Source organism: Orcinus orca, chromosome 11 (assembly GCF_937001465.1).
Source record: "Orcinus orca chromosome 11, mOrcOrc1.1, whole genome shotgun sequence".
NCBI lineage: Eukaryota > Metazoa > Chordata > Mammalia > Artiodactyla > Delphinidae > Orcinus > Orcinus orca.
Genome location: NC_064569.1, coordinates 77,508,800 through 77,531,812, shown reverse-complemented (window position 1 = coordinate 77,531,812; position 23,013 = coordinate 77,508,800). Strand labels below are relative to the sequence as shown.

At 38.9% G+C, this 23,013-nt stretch overlaps 1 protein-coding gene across 3 annotated transcripts in view; it reads left to right on the top strand.

Moving 5' to 3' along the window:
- FGD6 (FYVE, RhoGEF and PH domain containing 6) overlaps positions 1-23,013 on the top strand; it is a 113,398-nt gene that overhangs the window by 41,704 nt on the left and 48,681 nt on the right. For 2 of the 3 annotated variants that reach the window (XM_004269531.4, XM_033427708.2), the window contains exons 4-5: positions 14,377-14,444; positions 14,528-14,558. The exons of the other annotated variant lie outside the window; for it this stretch is intronic. In XM_004269531.4, coding sequence (XP_004269579.1) covers positions 14,377-14,444; positions 14,528-14,558 — 99 coding nt within the window. The remainder of the gene's footprint in view (positions 1-14,376; positions 14,445-14,527; positions 14,559-23,013) is intronic. 3 annotated transcript variants of the gene reach the window in all.

Genomic DNA, 23,013 nt, shown 5'->3' with positions numbered 1-23,013 from the left:
AGCTCATCTGATATATACACTCACAAAGAGAGGCGAAAACCTAAGAGAATATTGTTTTTTTAGAAGTTAATCATGTGTCACCTCATTTTGGGGATAATTTAATGATAAGGAGATGTTTCTCAGGCGGATCTGGTTGTTCAGTTTTTTGCTTTTTAGTAGAACTCTTGGGTAATATAGCAGAGGCCTTTTATGAATTCTGTTTAAAAGTAATGGATAAATTTCACTGAATTTTACTTGTAGTGAACAAATATGAAAAGAGGAGAACAGAGTTAAGAATTTACAAAGCTGGGTCTGGGCTGTTATCAGGAGATCGGAACATAAAACTGGATTTCAGATCAAAGGTTCTGTTTTGGAATTTGTTTGAATTATTTTATGGCCTTGACAAAGTAATTTCATTTGTGGTCCATGTTTCAACTTCCATGACTGTATACTTTAGGCAGATGCATTTATTTAACAGGTAGTCACCTTTGAAATGCGTTGTAATTTAAGTGAGGACTTTCATTAACTGAAAAGTTAAGATACCAAATAAAGCCTCTCTCGCGCAGTTTTACATCATTGTTTGACTTGGGTCAGAATCGTTGTTCTTACAAGTTGAAGTTAATATAGAGCTTTTTATTTTGTTTTGGTTATCTTTGACTTTCTGTTTTGAAAATGATTGTAATCCACTGAATCATTTTCTGATAGTGACTGTCCTTCTTTAGCTCTGTAGTCTTCCTACTTTAAAAGGTAAAGTAGACAGGGCTTCCCTGGCGGCGCAGTGGTTGAGAGTCCGCCTGCCGATGCAGGGGACACGGGTTCATGCCCTGGTCCGGGAAGATCCCACATGCCGCGGAGTGGCCGGGCCCGTAAAGTAGACAATAGAATACACAGATTCCTAGAATTTTAGAATTGCAAAAGGCCTTAATCATCTAGTCCAACACCCTACCCTTTTACATGATGAAATAGCTATAATGAGCTTTTCGTTTGTTTCAGTTTACATATTCATGTTACTCAACACATATTCAGAAGCAATGTGCTCTGGTCTTAGATTCTGAGAAGGTGGCAGCCACCCTTGTACACTTGCTTATTCAGGCATCTTAAGTGCATAGTGAACCAGGCACTGCGCTCTGCACAGAAGGGGGCAAGGGTGAATAAGATCACAGACTAGAGAGAATCCAGATGTGTCAGCAACTAAACGCAGTCCACTGGGTTAAGCCCTAAAAGTTCTCCACTAATAAGAGAATAATCTTGGGACTTCCCTGGCAGTCCAGCAGTTAAAGACTCTGCACTTCCACTGCAAGGGGCGCGGTTTCAATCCCTGGTTGGGGAACTAAGATCCTGCATGCTGAGCGGTACGGCCAAAAAAAATTAAAAAAAAAAAAAAGAGGGAATAATCTTGTCATTTGGGGATGGTAGGGAGAGAATATCAAGGCAGCCTTCATAAAGGAGGGATCCTTTGAGTGCCTGTCACCTTAAAGGATGAGTTGAAATATGCCAAGCAGAAATCTTTGGGAGAGTGGGAGGTGGTGAGGAGGGATGTTGAAGCAGAAGGACAGACGTGTAAGGGCAGAGCACACTTGGAGTTGCAACGTGGTTGCAATTTGGCTGGATACACAGTGTGGAGGAGTAGGAATGAAACTAGTGAAGATAACTAGACACAATGTGGAGTGTCTTCTAAACATAGCAAAGAAAGTTCAGTCTTTGTTGCCCATAGGTGATAGGGAGCTGCTAATGTAGCTCAACCTGAGAACTAATGTGATTATATTTGCATTTTAGAGCTAGTACCTCTGGTGGCAGTGGAGAGAATGGGTTACAGTGGGGTAAATCTAGAGCAAGGAAGCCACTTCCTAGGTTACTGCAGTAATGTAGGCAAGAAATAAGGAGGCAATATGGAAGGAGAGGAAAGGATTAATAAAATATTCAGAAGCACAAATCAACAGGGCTTGATAACTTAATTGTGATCATAGAGTGTGGAGAAGAAAGTAGAATCCAGGTTTCTGGCTTTGGTCAGTAGGTATATACAGTACGTAGCAACGAGTGACTGAAGGCCATCAAATGCTGTATTCTTTTTTTTTTTTAACATCTTTATTGGAGTATAATGCTTTACAGTGGTGTGTTAGTTTCTGCTTTATAACAAAGTGAATCAGCTGTACATATACATATATCCCCATATCTCCTGCCTCTTGCATCTTCCTCCCACCCTCCCTATCCCACCCCTCTAGGTGGTCACAAAGCACCGAGCTGATCTCCCTGTGCTAGGTGGCTGCTTCCCACTAGCTATCTGTTTTACATTTGGTAGTGTATATATGTCCATGCCACTCTCTCACTTCGTCCCAGCTTACCCTTCTCCCTCCCCATGTCCTCAAGTCCATTCTCTGCATCTGCGTCTTTATTCCTGTCGTGCCCCTAAAATGCTTTATTTCTTATGAATCTTTTCCTGATTATGATTACACCACTCGCTGATTATGATCTTTCCCTCCTTCAAGATATCAGCACATTTCATAGTTGTCCTTATGTATAGTTATTTGTATATATGGTTTGATCCCTTGTTCACTTCTTGAAGGCTGGAGCTATTTCTTATTTATCTTTAATCTCCTCTTCTAACATCTACTTTCATGCCCCGTTTCAGAACTACGAAATCAGAATTTCCAAAACAGTTACCTAGGAATCTGAAATTTAAGAGCTGCCTGGTGGTTTTAGTGATCAGTAATGTTTTCAGACAGCTGTAGAGCAGTGAATTAGCTGACGGTGGAGCTGTTTTCTACTACTACTAACCTTGCTATCAAATTATGGATATTGAATTACTAACGTCAGATTTTTAAATGATGGAGTAAAAATGGTACATTCTTCCTTTTGGGAATGATCTCAGAATAACAAGGAGGATAAGAAATATAAACTCTGCCTTCAGTGATGTTAGGAGACAGCTAAAACCCTAAATCACAATATGTGAGTAAGGGCTACCATGAGGTTCCAGTTTCTCCATATCCTCACCAATACTCGCTATTTTCTGAATTCTGATTATACCATTCTGTGGGTATGAAGTGATATCTCATTGTGGTTTTAATGCATTTCCCTGATGACTAATTATGTTAAACATCTTTCATATACTTATTGGCTCATATCTTCTTTAGTGAAATGTCTATTCACCTCTTTTACCCATTTTTAACAGAGTTTTATTGAATTATAAGAATTTTTTATGTATTCTGGATACAAAATGCACGATTTACAAGTATTTTTTCTCACCTATGGCATATCTTTTTATTTTATTTTATTTTATTTTATTTTATTTTTGCGGTACGTGGGCCTCTCACTGTTGTGGCCTCTCCCGTTGTGGAGCACAGGCTCCGGACGTGCAGGCTCAGCGGCCATGGCTCACGGGCCTAGCCGCTCCGCAGCATGTGGGATCTTCCCGGACCGGGGCACGAACCTGTGTCCCCTGCATTGGCAGGCGGACTCTCAACCACTGCACCACCAGGGAAGCCCTGTTTTTATTTTCTTTATGGTGTCTTTTGAAGCATAAAAAATTTTGACGTATGACGTTCAGTCTATCAATATATTTTTTTTAATGGATCATGCTTTTGGTGTTGTATCTAAAAACTGTTAGCCTAAACCAAAGTCACAAAGATTTTCTTCTAGAAGCTTTATAACTTTAGGTCTTACATTTAACTCTATGATAAATTTTCAGTTAATTTTTGTATATGGTATCAGGTAGAGTATAAATTCATCTTTTTGCTTGTGGATATCCAGTTGTTCCAGCAATGTTCAACCATTTGTTGAAAATAAAGAAAAAAACCCCAACTATCTTTCCATTGAATTGCCTTGACAACTTTGTCAAAAATCCATTGACCAGGGACTTCCCTGGTGGCGCAGTGGTTAAGACTCTGTGCTTCCAATGCAGGGGGCCAAGTTTCGATCCCTGGTTGGGGAACTAGATCCCACAACTAAGAGTTCACATGCCACAACTAAGGACCCTGCAAGCCGCAACTAAGACCCGGGGCAACCAAATAAATAAATAAATACATTAAAAAAAGAAGTTAAAAAAAATCCATTGACCATAAATTTAAGGGTTTACTTCTCTCAATTTTTTTCCTATTGATCTACACATATGTCTTTATGCCAGTACCTACCATTTTTTTCCCCCAAATTTATAATCTCAGCTTCTAGAAAAGAAACACATACTATATAGTCACCACTCTCAGTGCTACCTCTGAATCACTGTCACCCTTTGTCTCACTGAGTTGCCATGCAACATCTGAGATCTGAGATACTTAATGTTTAAATATCAGAATTTTAAGGTTGAAAGTTCAACACTCTAATTTTACAGATGAGGAATCTCAGGCCCACCATAGTTGTTCTCCTAAGTTAAAGTATTGTTGTCCCCTGCTATAATATCTGCCTAGGGATAACATTATTATAGAGTCACTCTGCACAATTCTCTTTAACCCAGGCCCCGGCAGAGCAAGGTCCTGAAGAGGGGGGGAGGAAAAAAGGTTCAGAGTAGAGTCTTAACAAGGGGAGAGTGATAAAAAGAGGAAAGGAAATAAAAGGTAGATGCCAAAAATGAAGTACATCTACTTGAAAATTTTGTGTAGAGCTGATACACATTTTAAGTGGTTCTACTTATTAAATGTTTCAGCACCTGTAGTGTGCCTAGATTTATTTAAAGCTAGTAATAAAACCTCCTCTTGACCTTTAAGGGACCTCACATCATTTGAAAATGGAGCGTGCAGTACCAAGGCTTCAGTTCTTTCGGTGGTTTAGGTTTCTGTTTTTAATTTTTAATGCATTTCTTCTGGCTTTCTAATTTTTAAAAGGCATACTGTATTTTACAAATCTTAAACTTCCTTCCTAGCTACAGATGACATAGAGAAATCATTATAATAGTTAGAAAGCATTGATTTGCTAAAATATTTTGCAAAATAACAGTTATCTGTGTGTGTATACGTGTATGGCATACATAGCCATGGTTATTAGTGCATGACTGATACATGGTCTTTAAGATAAGGCTGTGCTTAGGACCCCTTCCTGAGGAATGTTATCTACATGTCATTTAAAAGGTAAGTGAATGGAGTTGTTCAGTTGAGCAGAATTTATCCAACCTGTTAGTAACAATCATTCAACAACCTGTCTTAGAAAAGAGGAATGAATGGGGGATAGGGGTCAAATTCATCTATCTAATTGTCCCTTTAAAAAATAGAGTTTGGGAGCTAAAGTCAAGTAGCAAGGCTAATTAGACCAGACTGTTACTCACTCTGAATTAATAACTGATTGTTCTTTAAAGATTATTTTTGGGGACTTCCCTGGCAGTCGAGTGGTTAAGACTGTGTGCTTCCAATGCAGGGGCACGGGTTCAATCCCTGGTCAAGAAACTAAGATCCCGCATGACGCGCGGCACGGCCAAAAAAAAAAAAAAGATTATTTTTGTAAGTAGTTGATTTCATAGCTTACTTTGAATATTTTTTTGGATGACAATACTTATATTCTGATGGAGGGTTAGGATTTCTTGATATTGTATGTAAATGCTTCTGTAGTAAAATATGAAAACATGGAAGCAACAAATGCACACTGTGACGTTAGTGTTCACTCCTGGAGAAGGAGGGGAACTTTAATGTTATATATAATAATTTGCTTCATAAAAAGATTTAAACCAAATATTGCAGAATGTTTGGATTTGTAAAATCTTGAGGGGAGAGGAGAGGAGATATACGTGGGTATATGTGTAGCAGTGAATGTTTGTAGGGACATGCCATGATTAGCAGTAGATAATGAAGAGAGATTCAGGGTGTAATAGGATTTCTTGGACAGATACTGGGAAATCTGTGTTCTTGTCCCAACTCTGCTAATAATCAACTTTGAAGCTTGGCAAATCCCTGTTTTAAATGGGTGTTCTTTGGGATTCTGCTCTTGGTCCAATTCTCACTTTATATATTCCTTGTGTTTCATCTCCTTCACTTCCAGGACTTCTACTACCATGTTCGATTCAGTGGTTTTCGATACGCTAAAAAAAGAAATCTAAAAATAAAGTTCTTATATTTTATATCTATATCTGTGTGACTTCTTATGAGAATAGAAATGATTATAATTTAAAAAACCTAAATTTTAACGTGGTGTAAAACCTTGAGGAATCCTCTTCCTATTTACTCATTTAAATGTCACCAATGCTTTGAGTTAATAAGTGTTTTAATGTATACAGAACATAAACAGACATACTTTAAAAAATCATTAAACTGTAATTTTCAGAAGAGCTTCATTCATTGTTAAACTGCATCTATTTCTTTTTAATATTAACTTTTTCTTAACATCTTTATTGGAGTATAATTGCTTTACAATGGTGTGTTAGTTTCTGCTGTATAACAAAGTGAATCAGCTTATACATATACGTATGTTCCCATATCTCCTCCCTCTTGCATCTCCCTCCCACCTTCCCTATCCCACCCTTCTAGGTGGACACAGAGCACTGAGCTGATCTCCCTGTGCTATGCGGCTGCTTCCCACTAGCTATTTTACATTTGGTAGTGTATATATGTCCATGCCACTCTCTCACTTCGTTCCAGCTTACCCTTCCCCCTCCCCGTGTCCTCAAGTCCATTCTCTATGTCTGCATCTTTATTCCTGTCCTGCCCCTAGGTTCTTCAGAACCTTTTTTTTTTTTTAGATTCCATATATGTGTTAGCATACAGTATTTGTTTTTCTCTTTCTGACTTACTTCACTCTGTATGACAAGCTCTAGGTCCATCCACCTCACTACAAACAACTCAATTTCATTTCTTTTTATGGCTGAGTGATATTCCATTGTATATATGTGCCACATCTTCTTTATCCATTCATCTGTTGGGTGGACACTTAGGTTGCTTCCGTGTCCTGGCTATTGTAAATAGTGCTGCAGTGAACATTGTAGTATATGACTCTTTTTGAATTATGGTTTTCTCAGGGTATATGCCCAGTAGTGGGATGGCTAGGTCATATGATAATTCTATTTTTAGTTTTTTAAGGAACCTCCATACTGTTCTCCATAGTGGCTGTATCAATTTACATTCCCACCAACAGTGCAAGAGGGTTCCCTTTTCTCCACACCCTCTCCAGCATTTATTGTTTTTTGTTTTTTTTTTTTTTTTTGTGCGGTTGATGGGTAAAAGAGGATGCTTTGCCAGTTCTAGAGCATTGCTAAACTGGTCCATTTCTGAAAACAAAGCACATATTCGTTGATTGATTTGATAATTGCAGTTTTGCCTGCCGATTTGCACGACTACTTGAGTACAGAATAAGACATGCTTAATCATTGTTGACATTTTTCTGAGCGTAGTGTTGGCAGAGGTTAGAAGTTTTTTTTTTTTTTTTAATTATTTATTTATTTATTTATTACATCTTTATTGGAGTATAATTGCTTTACAATGGTGTGTTAGTTTCTGCTTCATAACAAAGTGAATCAGTTATACATATACATATGTTCTCATATCTCTTCCCTCTTGCATCTCCCTCCCTCCCACCCTCCCTATCCCACCCCTCCAGGCGGTTACAAAGCACCAAGCTGATCTCCCTGTGCTATGCGGCTGCTTCCCACTAGCTATCTATTTTACGTTTGGTAGTGTATATATGTCCATGCCTCTCTCGCGCTTTGTCACAGCTTACCCTACCCACTCCCCATATCCTCAAGTCCATTCTCTAGTAGGTCTGTGTCTTTATTCCTGTCTTAAGCATTCTTTTTTTTTTTTTTGAATATTCATTTATTTTTAATGACTTATTAGAACAAATACCTATAGATATCATTATATATATGATATATAAATTAATTATACAATATATCATGTATTAATTATTAAAACATACTCTGGTAAATATTATATATTCAATATGAAACAGGAGGAAAGGGGGAAGGGCACAACCTTTAAAAGAATTACATAGCCCGAGGACACAACATAAACTGATTAGAACAAAATAGGTCCAAGATGGCGGACGAGTCTACTTCCACTAGACCTTGAGCCTCAGTATACACTCATTGTAACACATCAGCAAGCTAAGCGACACACCCACAGGTGCCACGACAGTTCCAAGGATGACCATAAAGGTCAAAAAGTGGGCGGTGGCTCAATTCCTAGAAATCCCCACCCCTTCCCCAAAATAGCTGGAATACTCCTCCCACTCATCAGCGTATGAAATTACTCACCCCTATAAAACTAACAACCCCATACCCTGGTGCTGCCCTCGCCTTCTTTTTTTTTTTTTATTTTTTTTTTTTTTTTATTTTTTTTTTATTTTTTTTTTATAGGTATACCTGGATTTAATTCTCACTTCTACCGCTTGGTAGCTGGATAGCCTTAGGCAAGTTTCATACCTCCCTGAAATTCACTTAATTCAGTCTGTAAAATGGCATAATAACTTATTATAGCATCCTTTTAGGAATTTTAAATCAGTTCTTGAAATAAAAGTACACAATATATAGACAAGTATGGATTCCTCAATAGATGTTTGACCTTTCATTTCTCCAGTATCCCACCCGCATCAAATAAAGAAAAATACTTTTTAAAATTTACGAATATTTCATTGTTGTAAAGTTAAAGCCATAAAAATAATCAAATGGCCTACTATCATACCGTTAGAAGAAAAAAAAAAAAAAAAAGGTGTTCATGAGAGTTCCATATTAGAATACAAGTTTTCCTTAGGCACCTGTTTATGTATGCTATTCTGCTCTTTACAATAAATAATTAAATTTAAAAGACTTAATTCCTCACTTTTAAGACCTTATTAGTTTACAAATTACATATTGACCTATGCTAAATTTTATACCGACCCATGCTAATGAATTCAGTACAGAAAACAAAAAACACTGCACTCAAGCAAACTACATATATATATATATATATATATATATAACTTATATGAGAATTGCTACTCCAGCTTTCTTTTGGTTTCCATTTGCATGAAATACCTTTTTCCATCCCCTTACTTTCAGTCTGTATGTGTCTCTAGGTCTGAAGTGGGTCTCTTGTAGACAGCAAATATATGGGTCTTGTTTTTGTATCCATTCAGCCAATCTGTGTCTTTTGGTGGGAGCATGTAGTCCATTTACATTTAAGGTAATTATCGATATGTGTGTTCCCATTCCCATTTTCTTAATTGTTTGGGGTTTGTTATTGTAGGTCTTTTCCTTCTTTTGTGTTTCTTGCCTAGAGAAGTTCCTTTAGCAGTTGTTGTAGAGCTGGTTTGGTGGTGCTGAACTCTCTCAGCTTTTGCTTGTCTGTAAAGGTTTTAATTTCTCCATCAAATCTGAATGAGATCCTTGCTGGGTAGAGTAATCTTGGTTGCAGGTTTTTCTCCTTCAACACTTTCAATATGTCCTGCCACTCCCTTCTGGCTTGCAGAGTTTCTGCTGAAAGATCAGCTGTTAACCTTATGGGGATTCCCTTGTGTGTTATTTGTTGTTTTTCCCTTGCTGCTTTTAATATGTTTTCTTTGTATTTAATTTTTGACAGTTTGATTAATATGTGTCTTGGCGTATTTCTCCTTGGATTTATCCTGTATGGGACTCTCTGTGCTTCCTGGACTTGATTAACTATTTCCTTTCCCATATTAGGGAAGTTTTCAACTATAATCTCTTCAAATATTTTCTCAGTCCCTTTCTTTTTCTCTTCTTCTTCTGGAACCCCTATAATTCGAATGTTGGTGCGTTTAATGTTGTCCCAGAGGTCTCTGAGACTGTCCTCAGTTCTTTTCATTCTTTTTTCTTTATTCTGCTCTGCAGTAGTTATTTCCACTATTTTATCTTCCAGGTCACTTATCCATTCTTCTGCCTCAGTTATTCTGCTATTGATCCCATCTAGAGTACTTTTAATTTCATTTATTGTGTTGTTCATCGTTGCTTGTTTCATCTTTAGTTCTTCTAGGTCCTTGTTAACTGATTCTTGCATTTTGTCCATTCTATTGTCCATTCTATCTCCAAGATTTCGGATCAACCTTACTATCATTATTCTGAATTCTTTTTCCGGTAGACTGCCTATTTCCTCTTCATTTGTTAGGTCTGGTGGGTTTTTATCTTGCTCCTTCATCTGCTGTGTGTTTTTCTGTCTTTTCATTTTGCTTATCTTACTGTGTTTGGGGTCTCCTTTTTTGCAGGCTGAAGGTTCGTAGTTCCTGTTGTTTTTTGTGTCTGTCCCCAGTGGCTAAGGTTGGTTCAGTGGGTTGTGTCGGCTTCCTGGTGGAGGGTACTAGTGCCTGTGTTCTGGTGGATGAGGCTGGATCTTGTCTTTCTGGTGGGCAGGTCCACGTCTGGTGGTGTGTTTTGGGGTGTCTGTAGACTTATTATGATTTTGGGCAGCCTCTCTGCTAATGGGTGGGGTTGTGTTCCTGTCTTGCTAGTTGTTTGGCATAGGATGTCCAGCACTGTAGCTTGCTGGTCGTTGAGTGAAGCTGGGTGCTGGCGTTGAGATGGAGATCTCTCGGAGATTTTTGCTGTTTGATATTATGTGCAGCTGGGAGGCCTCTTGTGGACCAGTGTCCTGAAGTTGGCTCTCCCACCTCAGAGGCACAGCACTGACTCCTGGCTGCAGCACCAAGAGCCTTTCATCCACAGGGCTCCTTAATTTGGGATGATTCGTTGACTATTCCCAGCATTTATTGTTTGTAGATTTTTTGATGATAGCCATTCTGACTGGTGTGAGGTGATACCTCATTGTAGTTTTGATTTGCATTTCTCTAATGATTAGTGATGTTGAGCATCCTTTCATTAAACTGCATCTATTTTTATACATTGGTTCTGACACTGAAATTCTGGAAACAGGTAAAAACAATTTTTTTTGCAGATAATGAAGTAAGGCAAGATAGGGGTAGGGGATTAAGAGGAACAAACTACTATGTACAAAATAAATAAGCTACAAGGATATATTGCACAGCTCAGGGGATATAGCCAATATTTTATAATTCCTTTAAATTGAGTATAATCTATAAAAATTTTGAATCACTATGTTGTACACCTGAAGCTAATATGATATTGTAAATCAACTCTACCTCAATAAAAAATTAGGTTAATAAAAATTATAAAGGCTTGGGGGCAGCGTCATGAGCCAGCAACCTGTACAGTCACACAGGGCCCTCACTTCGTTTAATGCTCTACTGTCACAATCTTGATATGCTTAATAATTTTGAACAAGATGCCTACATTTCACGTTGCATCAGACCTGCAACTTACTTAGCCAATCCTGTAAAAACTGAAGCATACAAAAGATTCCCTCATCCTCACACCTCCTAATCCAGCCCCCCCCCCGCCCACCCACCCCCACCCCCCCACCCCACCCCCCACCCCCCCCCCCCCCCCCCGCTGTGAGTGACTACTGCTAATAATTTAGTTTATCCGCCTGGAGGCTTTTTACAATAGGATGCATATTCAAGTGCATACATTATCATGCTTAAGTCTTTCTCTAAAAACTGCTACATTGAAATCTACACAAAGTCACTGTGTGCTGGATCTTCTTGGAAAACACCATAATCCAGAAGGCTACAGACTTTAAAAAAAATTTTTTTTTCTTTGGCTGAGCCAGGCCACACAGCATGTGGGATCTTAGCTCCCGACCAGGGATGGATCCTGTGTACCCTGCAATGGAAGCACGGAGTCTTAACCGCTGGACTGCCAGGGAAGTCCTAAAAAATTTTATTTATTTATTTATTTTTGGCTGTGTCAGGTCTTAGCTGTGGCACGTGGGATCTTTCCTTGCAGTGCGTGGGCTCCTCTCTAGTTGCCGTGTGCAAGCTCCAGAGCACGTGGGCTCTGTAGTTGAGGCACGAGGTGGGCTTTCTAGTTGCGGTGCTGGGGCTTAGTGCCCTGCACCATGTGGGATCTTAGTTCCCACCAGGGATGGAACCCATGTCCCCTGCATTGGAAGGTAGATTCTTAATCACTGGACCACCAGGGAAGTCCCCCTAAAAATTTTTTTAAAGTGGCTCTAAAAATCTCAGGCATAAGAAGTTGATACTGAACTGCAGTTTCAGATTTTATATTGGTGTGTTTGTTTTAAAGCATGTTTTACTTAAAGCTTTAGGGAAATAGCTTAAGTTTCAGAGTATTAAGATACCTATCTCTAATGAGATTTCACTTTCTAAAATCTAGTAAAATAAACACTAAGCCTCTCCTAGGCAAGTCAAGAATGAAAATAAAGTTTATTCATCAGTTAGGCTCAATTGAACAAGGGATTCACTAGTGGGTGTATAGGATTATTTGGGGCTGTATTTAGTTTGGTGAAGGGGAGAGGTAAAGGATTCTTAGAAGTAGCTACATTAAATGGTAGGAGCAGAATGAGCTCACAGTTGTTAATGAGACCTTTTGTTAGGGAACTTAGGTAAACTATTTTGTTTAATCCTCCTGACAACCCTTGCCAGAGGTAGTATTATCTTCATTTTACAGATGATGAAGCTGTGGCTCAGGTCTCAGAAACTTTCCTAAGGTTACAAATAACGTATGGCAGAGCAGAAACCGAAACTTCTATCCTTGCAACTTAAAATTCATGTACTTTCCACAGCCTCACTCTCTCTAGAGGTTTGTTCGTTCACACAGTAGTTGTTGACTGCCTACAGTGTTCTAGGCATAGATGCCAAGAAGGTTAGACCAGCAGCAGGACTTGCTGGAGACTTACTGGGGCAATTGCCTTGAGGGGAAAGAGGGAGAGAGGGAGGGAGGAAGCAGGAGTGGTAGGAAAAGCCTTTGACTTCCCTGCAGGTGTGGCCTCTGCTAGGAGAGAGGGGAGGAGGGACTGGGCGGGAAGCAGCCTCAGGCCAAGGCAGTTCTGAGAAAGTCTTGATCAGGCTGCTAAGGGGTCTGCATCAGGCAGGGGGGCCTGGCTCTAGTACCCTTTCCTGGTCAACCTTGCTGGGGGCAGCCTGCGGGACTCGTGGCCTGATGTTCTTGCTGTGGTGACTCTGAATGTGCAACAGCTAGAGGCTCTCGGTCAGCCTGGCTCCCTGCAGCAGGTTCCCTTGACGGGCTGTCTGAGCGGGGGCACCCCCCGTGGCCACCACATGCAGCGCTGTTCTATCCTGGTGGGGATGGGGAAAGACTGACAGTGTGAGGAAGCAAATGGATACAAAAAAAAGAAAAAGAAAAAAAAAGAAGATAGTCCTTTCCTTGATGCTCAGGTAAGCAGATGTGCTAGCATCCTAGCCATGATTTCAGTTTAGAAAAGAAGACGATTTCACACTGTTACTATTATTATTTTTAGAGACTTAAACATTGGGTAAAACTTTGAGATAATCTGAGAGTTCACTTCCTAAATAAATAAATAAGAATTAGTCACTACCATTATTTTTTTCCTGTCATTTTATTAGTGACTGACTACTGGACTGTCATGGTCACTTTTTACCCTTATTGTGACATTGCCTTGTCCAACTGCACTCTGCAGCACAAAATAACTGGGTCCTGGTATTGTCAATGCCAGCATGAATGTAGAGGCCTCTTTCTAAAACCAGATCTGACATTTCTTCAACAGAAACATCAGTGCACTTTCCTTCTAATGGCAGCAGTCATAATTTTCACCTTACATGTAGTACCTGAAATTTTATCACTGCTTGTTCCTTGTTTACTCTCTTGCCCTTCACTCTGTAAATGTAGTGTTCAGATCTTTCACCAGAATAGAAATGGAGAGAAACTCTTCTCCTTTCCTCTGCTGCCCTGGAGTCAAAGCCAGCTCTATCAGTGTTTAAATGAAAACAACTACAACAATAATCTCTCATAAATATTGAGACCTCATTCATAATCACCTCTCTTTTTTTCAAAAGTGTACATTTTTTGTCCCTGCTAGAGCTTTTAATTTTCACACCATACAATACATATTAAAATAAATTCTTTTCAGCTCTTTAGAATAAAACTGCCTTGACTGTAAGAGCATATTTCTAAAAGGGATTTTAAGTAAGTTGAGAGTGCCTGTGGCTGTTGGCCTGTGTGTGGTATAGACTGTGAAGAGCACTTTTCAGATGGCACTTAGGTTGCCTGATTTAGAGTGGCTTTACTAAGGGTGAAGAGCTCTTATACATGCCTATTGAATCTTTCCTAATCTTAAATTACTTGTGTGCACCCCAGGAACTCACATCATGGGATATCTGTAGGCTTCAGTGGCTGCAGAATGTGGCTTCAGTTTTGAACCATTGACAGTATGCCCCACCAGGGCTCTGGGGCTCCTGGGGCAGTCCACTGTTGATAATGGTGAGGATTACCGATTGCTCTCAGCAAATCGTGTATCGTGGTTTAATAACCACATCTAAACCTCCACGTTTGCCATCTGAGACATTATATAGTATGAAATGTGTTCTAATTGAAACCTATAAGTATCAGAGCTTGAATGTACGTCTAACTAGCTCCAAGCTGATCTTCATTATCCTTTTATGAGTTCATGTTTTCTTAATGCACTCTTATCACAGGGTGAAGATACTGGGATGAAAAGTAAAGTCCATCATATTGCCAAGGAGATCATGAGCTCAGAGAAAGTGTAGGTATCCAGTTTCCAATTCAGAAGACTATTTGTTTCCCCATTGACTCATTTAAAACATGTCTCATTGCTGTTTTTTACAGGTTTGTGGACGTGTTAAAACTTTTGCATATTGTAAGTATCTGCTAATATTTTCTTGAAGTCTGAGACTATCCACTTTTACATCTTTCCCTGTCCCTCAATATGTTCAGCATAATTAACTTAAATATATTTAAATTAACATGTATATACATGTATGTGCTTTCTAATACATGATTATATTTTAGAATTCACACATATGTGAAGAGAGAAATTCTCTAAAATGCATTAATCTCATGTATGTATAGTATACCCAGATGATTTCTGAAACATAGAGCCTTTATATCTGTATTTCCAAAGTCTTTAAACTTTCTATCTTCATAATAAAGAGTTATTAAAAGGATAATACTTCTTCTTGGGCATTTTGCAGAAGTTGTCTGCTACAGTAGAATTTTGCACAGCAATGGGTAAAGAATGTCATGATCAGTGTTTAAAACTGTTCTAACTGAACAAGCTCCTAGAAAGACACTTAAAATAGACATTTTTACAACTAACTTTTTAAAGTTCTGTTCAGTTTTTATAATTGTGAACTTGAACAAACCTGTTGGGAAACAATTATGTGTCTGAGTGCATATTCATTTTTCTCATGCACTCCTTTGTACCTGCAAGTTTTCACAAGTTTCATTATTCATTGGCAGTTAAAATGCGTTTAGTGTTACTTTATTTTAATTATATTTGGGCAAGATATTAAGACTTAACAAAAGAAAAGGTTGAAGTAGAGGAAACAGTAAAAAAAAGAAATGGAAGTGAATTGAATTACCATCCAAGAAGTTTACTTATATGGTAATTATTAACATCATATTAAACTGAATTGCTGAAAAACAGTAGGTTTACAAAATATACACCCATTTATGTCTCTGCAAAGAGTATGGTTTTCAGTGTTTTTTTTTAAATAGATATATAAACATGAAAAATGGGTTATACTTAAAGGTGGGATCATTCACCAAATGATCCCCTTGTGCTCTGCACTTGGTCCAATAGACACGTGGAGGCCTAATTCCTGTGTGAAAAATCTCTAGCTTTGGAAATTTTTTCTTAAAAATTTCTTAACATTGCTAATTTGTTTTGAGAAGTTATTTTCCCATGAATAGTTCCTCATATAACTCTTGACTATATTGGAAATTTCCCTTTTAAAATTCATATATATATATATATATATATATATATATATATGTGGCAATATTTGGTCACCCAGACTTATTGACAAGCATATTGTCAATTCCAAAATTAATGATAAGCTTGATAAATATAAATGACTTATCAAAATAAACTCCATATACATTTGCTGTTATGCCCCAACCTTCTCTATTGTACAAGCAATTGCAGGGGGAGAAGAAAATGCTAAACTGCTGTTTTTCTGGAAAACTTAGAACATATCTCTAGGATGAGCAAACTGTATCTATTGGACATATTTTCTGATAGACATGTTTAAATACAAATAGGACCACTCCAGGGAAATTTTAAGCATCTGCAAGTGAATGAGTAAACTTGTAGAGGCAAAAAATTGCTATGTTTAACTTCACTGTTCGATTTGATCAAAACTTGCATACGAATAACAATTTGTAGACCACACTTGGAGAAGCATTGGCTTAGTAGATTGTATTTCTTACCAAGTATGTGAATTTTAGACAATAGTTTGGGGAATTTCCCGGCGGTCCACTGGTTAGGACTCTGCACTTTCACTTCCAAGGGCCCAGGTTTGATCCCTGGTTGGGAAACTAAGATCCCACAAGCTGCGTGGTGTGTGCAAAAAAAAAAAAGTTTGACCTGTTAGGTCTAGCTTTCCTCATTTGTAAAATGGGGATAAAAATACCCATCTCTCAGGTTGTGAGGAATCAGTGGAATAAAGTATGTGAAAGAACCTGGTATTGTGCAATATATGGTAGGGTCTCAAATTGCTGTTACATTTTCTTCTTCTTCTTCCCTTGTAGAGCATCAGTGAATGGGAAGTATTCTTTTTTTTTTTTTTTCCCAATACGCGGGCCTCTCAACTGTTGTGGCCTCTTCCGTTGCAGAGCACAGGCTCCAGACGCACAGGCTCAGCGGCCATGGCTCGCTCACGGGCCCAGCCACTCTGTGGCATGTGGGATCTTCCCAGACTGGGGCACGAACCCGTGTCCCCTGCATCAGCAGGCGGACTCTCAACCACTGTGCCACCAGGGAAGCCTGGAAGTATTCATTTTAATATTACCAGGCAGTAGACTTTTCACGATTCTGTCCCTTTCAAATGCCCTGTTCCCCCCGTATTAAAATTTCATTTTAATGAAGGAAGTTCTGATTCCAGTGGGTAGAGAAGCAATTAAAAGCTTTACCAGTATGTTTATTTGATTTAAAAAAATATATATATATCCTGGTTCTTACCTGTATATTTTTGGAGCAAAGCATAAGCCCTATAAAAATAGACAATTAGACCAAAATATTTCCCTTATCTCAGATCTGATTGATGGCCTTGGCCTCTTCCCCACTGCTGTTGAACAGAGTGAATCATCCATAACCCACCTTGATTTGCACATCTTGAAAACCTCCTAAGCCTTTAATGTAGGACTGAGAGTAGGTCATCTGCCAACCTCATGTTAACATCCTGTCTGGTATGTCCAAATGTTAACTCACTAGAGCCCAACATTAGCGGGTATCTTAACAACCAAGCATTAAACAGGTTCTCAGCCATTACTAGGAGGGGTTTGTCACCAGGTTAGGATAATGTGGGTGAAGCCAAAAGCATCTTGTTTGTTTCAAGCCAGCACTCCCACTATGCTGTTAAGGCTCATATTTACTCTTCTACCAGAAGTACCCCATAAAGGTAGCATGTGGATTGTTTTAATCCTGAGCACTCCTGCTATCTGATTTCCTCTAAATGCATTAGCTTCTGTGTTATATGATAGAATATGACTGCTTTAAAATATCTAACAGGCTTTAGATAATCCAGTGGGTATTTTTGGAAATCGGCCAGGTATCCACGTGGCTTGGGAGAAGCTATTGTTTAGTTATATATGATTTCCCATTAATAGTCTTCCATATTAGAGACTCTAGAATAGCACTAATAGATCTTTCTGTGAAACAGAAATGTTCAGTATCAGCACTGTCCAATAGAGTAGCCATACTTTAAAAAGTTTAATATATCAGAGTAGTTTGTTAACATTTTATAGATCACTTTAATATGTTACTGTAGCTCACTATCACTTCTTTGTTTTGAATTTCCTGAACCAGGTGCTATAGCTCATAAAAGTGTTTTTAAATCTAATGAATTTTATCATACTACATTGGGAGGAATTAGATTTGGGTAGAGGTTATGTGATTTAAAATATACTTAAGGTTCTAAGAATTAGTGCACTTAGCTGAGGGCTTTGATTCTTCTGATGTTTGTGAGAAAGAATTGGGCCTGCAGAGGCAGTAGCAAGACTATAAGTAATGTTTTATATGGTCCTCACTCTGCAGTACCTACCATGAGCTCTTGGACTTTGACCTGGATTTGAAAAAAGGTCCAGTATACACATTGACTCTAAGTCAATGCCCTGTTGAGTCAGAGAAAAAAGAGATTCTTAAAAGGCAGTCTTTCCCTTTTCAAAATAGTAGTGCCATCCATATAGCTGCCAAAGCCAGAAAACTAGGATTTGTTCTTCATTTCTCCCTGTCACCTCTCCAGCCGAACTATCAGCAAACCTGCTGCTTTTATTTCCTCTTTACTGCTACCAGCCTAGTCCAGAATAGCATCTCATACTCAAAACAGCACCAGCCTTTTAACTGGGCTTCCTATGTCCATTCTTACCCCCCTTCAATCTGTTCCTTAAAAGATTTTTTTCATATAAAATATTAGGAGTGATTTTCTTAACATACATGTATTAGATCATGTCACTCCCCTGCTTAAAACTCTTTAAATGGTTCTCATTGCATTATATAGTAAAAACCATGCTATTTACCAAGTCCTGTAAGTAGGATGACCATCTGTCCTAGTCTGCTTTTGACCATCTTGGTTATTGTCTTAGCATAATCTTATTAATAGAGCTCCCTTTTACTGTCAAAAATGATCCAGTTTGGATAGTAAATTATGGTTCCCCCTGCCTGTAAGGCGCTCTGTGATTTGGCCTTTAGTAGTGAGGTGAAATGTTGGTCAAAGAGAGAAAGGCATTCTCTCACTTGCAGACCATGTTCTGGCCATACCAGCCTCCTTTCAGTTCTTAGTTCAGTACTGAGGTTATTTCTGCTCAGAGATTTTGCCAATGCAGTTTCCTGGAATGTTCATCCTTCCTTCCTTTGTTCATAGCTAGTTGTTTCTTTATCCTTCCAGTCTGGGCTCAGTGTGACTTCTTCAGAGAGGTCTTCACTGACATCCTTTTCTCTTCAACTTTCCTGTGTTTCTTTTCTTCTTGATACTTCATATGTTTTGTATATCTGTTTGTTTACTTGTTTGTTTTTGGTCTCCTGTACTAACATGTAAGCTAGGTGAGGGCAGACATCCTGTATCTTCAGAGTCTCCCATCATTCCTATTCAGTGGAAGGCCCCCAGTAAATGTTAATTGAATGAATGAATGGGACTAATTGGTTAGTGGTTAAGAATTCTGCTTCTGCCACTAACTGTGTGCTCTTGGGCAAGTTAATGAAGCCTCGTTTTCTTCTGGAAAATGGGAATAATAATAACCACATAAAGTTGGTGTAATGGTTAAATGTGATCATACAAAAAACTGTTAGGGGGCTTCCCTGGTGGCACAGTGGTTGAGAGTCCGCCTGCCGATGCAGGGGACACGGGTTCATGCCCCGGTCCAGGACGATCCCACATGCCACGGAGCGGCTAGGCCCGTGAGCCATGGCCGCTGAGCCTGTGCATCCGGAGCCTGTGCTCCGCAAGAGGAGAGGCCACAACAGTGAGAGGCCCGCGTAACGCAAAAAAAAAAACCGTTAGGCAGCAATTAGTTTTAGCTGCAGGCTAAGTGGAGGTTCTTCAAGATAAAGTGCTGTTATTTAGAATGTTATGTCAGTTAAAATCCATACTATTTAGTTTTAATATTATCTTAGTAAGCTTTTACTAAAATCAATCAAAATAGAATTTGTTCCCGAAAAATAGCCTACTAGGTTTCTTCTTCCATTAGAAAGTAAGCTCCATGAAAGCAGGGATTTTTATCTGTTTTGTTTATTGGTATCGTACTAAATTAAATTAGTATGTTAAATGAATGATAGGAAACTGATGAATAATACTTGGTTTGGTGAAACTCTAGTTGTTTATATTTCTTCTCCTCTTTTGTAGCAGAAGTTGTCCAATGCAGAGGTTGCTATTGTATTGTATATAAATGCCATTTTCCAGATAAAACACCTTAGACATCTAATATAATTAAGTACAAATGATAGTGTTTTTTTGCTTTTGTTATCTTATTTGCTTTCTGATGGGAGACTGGTTTAATAGACATATCTATAAGCTTATTTTTTAAATGTCTAAATAGCATGATTTAAAAAATATATTTTGAAAGAAAATGATTAGAGACTTCAGGTCTTTTTGACAAAGATGGGCTGGTTAAGCAGTAGGTAAGTGGTACTCGTAATGAAGCATCTTTGTTCTACCAATTGCCTTAGACTGGGATATACGTTACCTTGAAAATTTGAGAGACTCCCAATTAAAATCTATAGAGTTAGAGGCAAAGCTACTGGGACATTCAGATGTCTGTTAGTAAATAGAATATATCTTTTTTTAAAATGCATTATAAAAGACTTCCTTGGGCTTCCCTGATGGCGCAGTGGTTAAGAATCCGCCTGCCAATGCAGGGGACACGGGTTCGAGCCCTGATCCGGGAAGACCCACATGCCGTGGAGCAACTAAGCCTGTGCGCAACTACTGAGCCTGTGCTCTAGAGCCCGTGAACCACAGCTACCAAAGCCCGTGCGCCTAGAGCTCATGCTCTGCAACAAGAGAAGCCACCGCAATGAGAAGCCCGTGCACTGCAACAAAGAGTAGCCCCCATTCACCACAACTAGAGAAAACCTGCGCGCAGCAACGAAGACCCAACACAACCAAAAATAAATAAATTAAATAAATAAATAAAATAATAAAAGACTTTTTCATAGAAGCCTCCAGTTTTTACCATCTTAAAATGACTTCATCTTGTTCTACTGAATACACCTTGTCTTTTCAGTTTTGAGAACCATTTAAGTATCGTTTGTTCTTTAGTTATGAAGAATCCGCCTTTAGTGTCTATTGACATGGCTACCAGACTTTCACTTCTGAGCAGCTTCCTTCGCATGAGGACTATCCTTCACTGAATGAAGTTCATTGTTTTTTTTTGGTTTGTTTGTTTTAATTTTTGACCTCATCTTGCGGCATGCGTGAACTTAGTTCCCCAATCAGGGATCAAACCCATGCCCCCTGTACGGGGAGCATGGAGTCTTAACCACTGGACCGCTAGAGAAGTCCCTGAAGTTCATTGTTAAGAGTGCCTTTGTCTTGCTGCTGAGGTGTTTGTTTCCCTCACCTTGGTTTGGTATAATGTTTCCTTCTGTTTATAGACCTCTGTTTGAGGGCTCTCTTTCCAAGCTTCCAGGGACTTGTGGATCTTAAATGGTGGTCATGTATCATTTAAGATAACCAAATCTCCTTTAATTAAATAAATGGCCTTATTGAGTGCTCTCTGTGTACCTTGCAGCATATGTTACACAAATTATCTATTTTAATCCTCATAACCACCCTATCAGATAGATGTCATTTCTGTTTTTTTAAATGAAGAAAGTAAGCTAACTGCCAAAAGTAACCCACTAAATGGCAAAACCCATTAAATGGCAAAGCCAGACTTTGAACCCTGGTCTGTTTGAGCCCTTGCACTAAATGAATGTTCAGAAATTGATTAAAAATTGTTACTTGGAATCTCTGCCGTGCTGTGTAGGGTACAGTGTATCTTTGAGTATATTGGCTTGCATTCAGAATTCTTTCAGTTGGGCCAGGAAACTGGAGAAGTTCTAGTTTTTCATCTTCTAAAGATGATCATTTAGGATATATTATGATGATGATTTCTTAATGTTATTAAGCAGGGGTTGGAGATTTGAGGCAAAGGATAGGTTTCATCCATGTTTTATACAGTTTTGCATTGATGATTGTACATGATATCACTAGGTCTGAACATAGAGGGAGAAGTAACTTCATTGGTCAAATATTTTCATTTTAGAACAAAATCAAATTGTTAACGTGGAGCCTTCCCCCACCCCCTTTAACTTAATAGTATCACACTGCTTTCTGTATATTTTTCAAAGCTCTTTGACCTTAGCAGCTGCTTTGCTTTTGCTTAATATGAAGTGATTCTTAATGCCCTTCATGTAGGCAGGGAGCCCTGCAGAGCTCCCTGTCTGCTCATATGCCCATTTAGTCTTCGTAATTCACTGTGTCATCATAGTAGTTAAGTAATGCCCTAAGGTCAGGAAGCCCAGTTAGGACAGCTGGTTATTAACTCACTTACTTCTCTTTGGTCCTGGAGATATAAAGCCTGACCTGACAAACAAGGCCATCTGTTTTGTGCTTCGTTGCTTTAGATGTTCAGACTTGATTTTATTTACATTGATTTTTGCTTGCTCTTGCCCAAGTGATCAGAGCTGGTAAGGCTAGTATGTTAATACCTCAAAGGAGCTGAGTTTTTTTTAAGTTGATCTGGTTCTTATTTGTAGGTTTTCTTGGAATTATTAAGAATACTATTATGGTATGCTTTTTAATCCAGAAGCCCATTTCTGGTTCTAAAAAGGCCAAGTTGTTGGTGATCAGAAACTAGAGTGTAGATGGTTCAGTTTTGCATACAGAATCTTTGGTAGGTTTTATGTTAGAACAATAGATTGAAGTATATGTAGTTGATATCAAAAAACTCACCTGTTGGGCTTCCGTGGTGGCACAGTGGTTGACAGTCCGCCTGCCGATGCAGGGGACGCGGGTTCGTGCCCCGGTCCGGGAAGATCCCACATGCAGCAGAGCGGCTGGGCCCGTGAGCCATGGCCGCTGAGCCTGCGCGTCTGGAGCCTGTGCTCTGCAACGGGAGAGGCCACAACAGTGAGAGGCCCACGTACCGCAAAAAAGCAAACAAACAAACAAACAAAAAACTCACCCGTTTACCTAACATTTTTACACTCTAGCTCCCTCACCTCTTTTATTTTACTTAGCCACCTTTTCCAGTGTGAAAAAGTATACTTTGGATCTAATTGAAAGTGCCAGTCCTGTGGTCTTGCATCCTCACTGATTTAGTCAAGGGAGTGCTGGTAAATTTAGATTCTTCTGCCTCAAAATAGTTTTGCCTCTGGCTCTTAAGTGTCATCACACTTTCCCAAATTATCCTGGCTGTTAGCATTTAGAAAAATAACCAGACATATGTTGTAATCATCCTTTCTATTTAAAAAAAAAAAAGTTTCCTCCTTCCAGTGGCACGAGTTTGGAAATGGTTGAGGTTCATGAAGAGCTGAGAAGTTAGAGATTGCGTGTAGTTCCTGTGTGAATTAGTTGCATCTGGCACTGGGGCCATTGCACATGGCTTTCAGG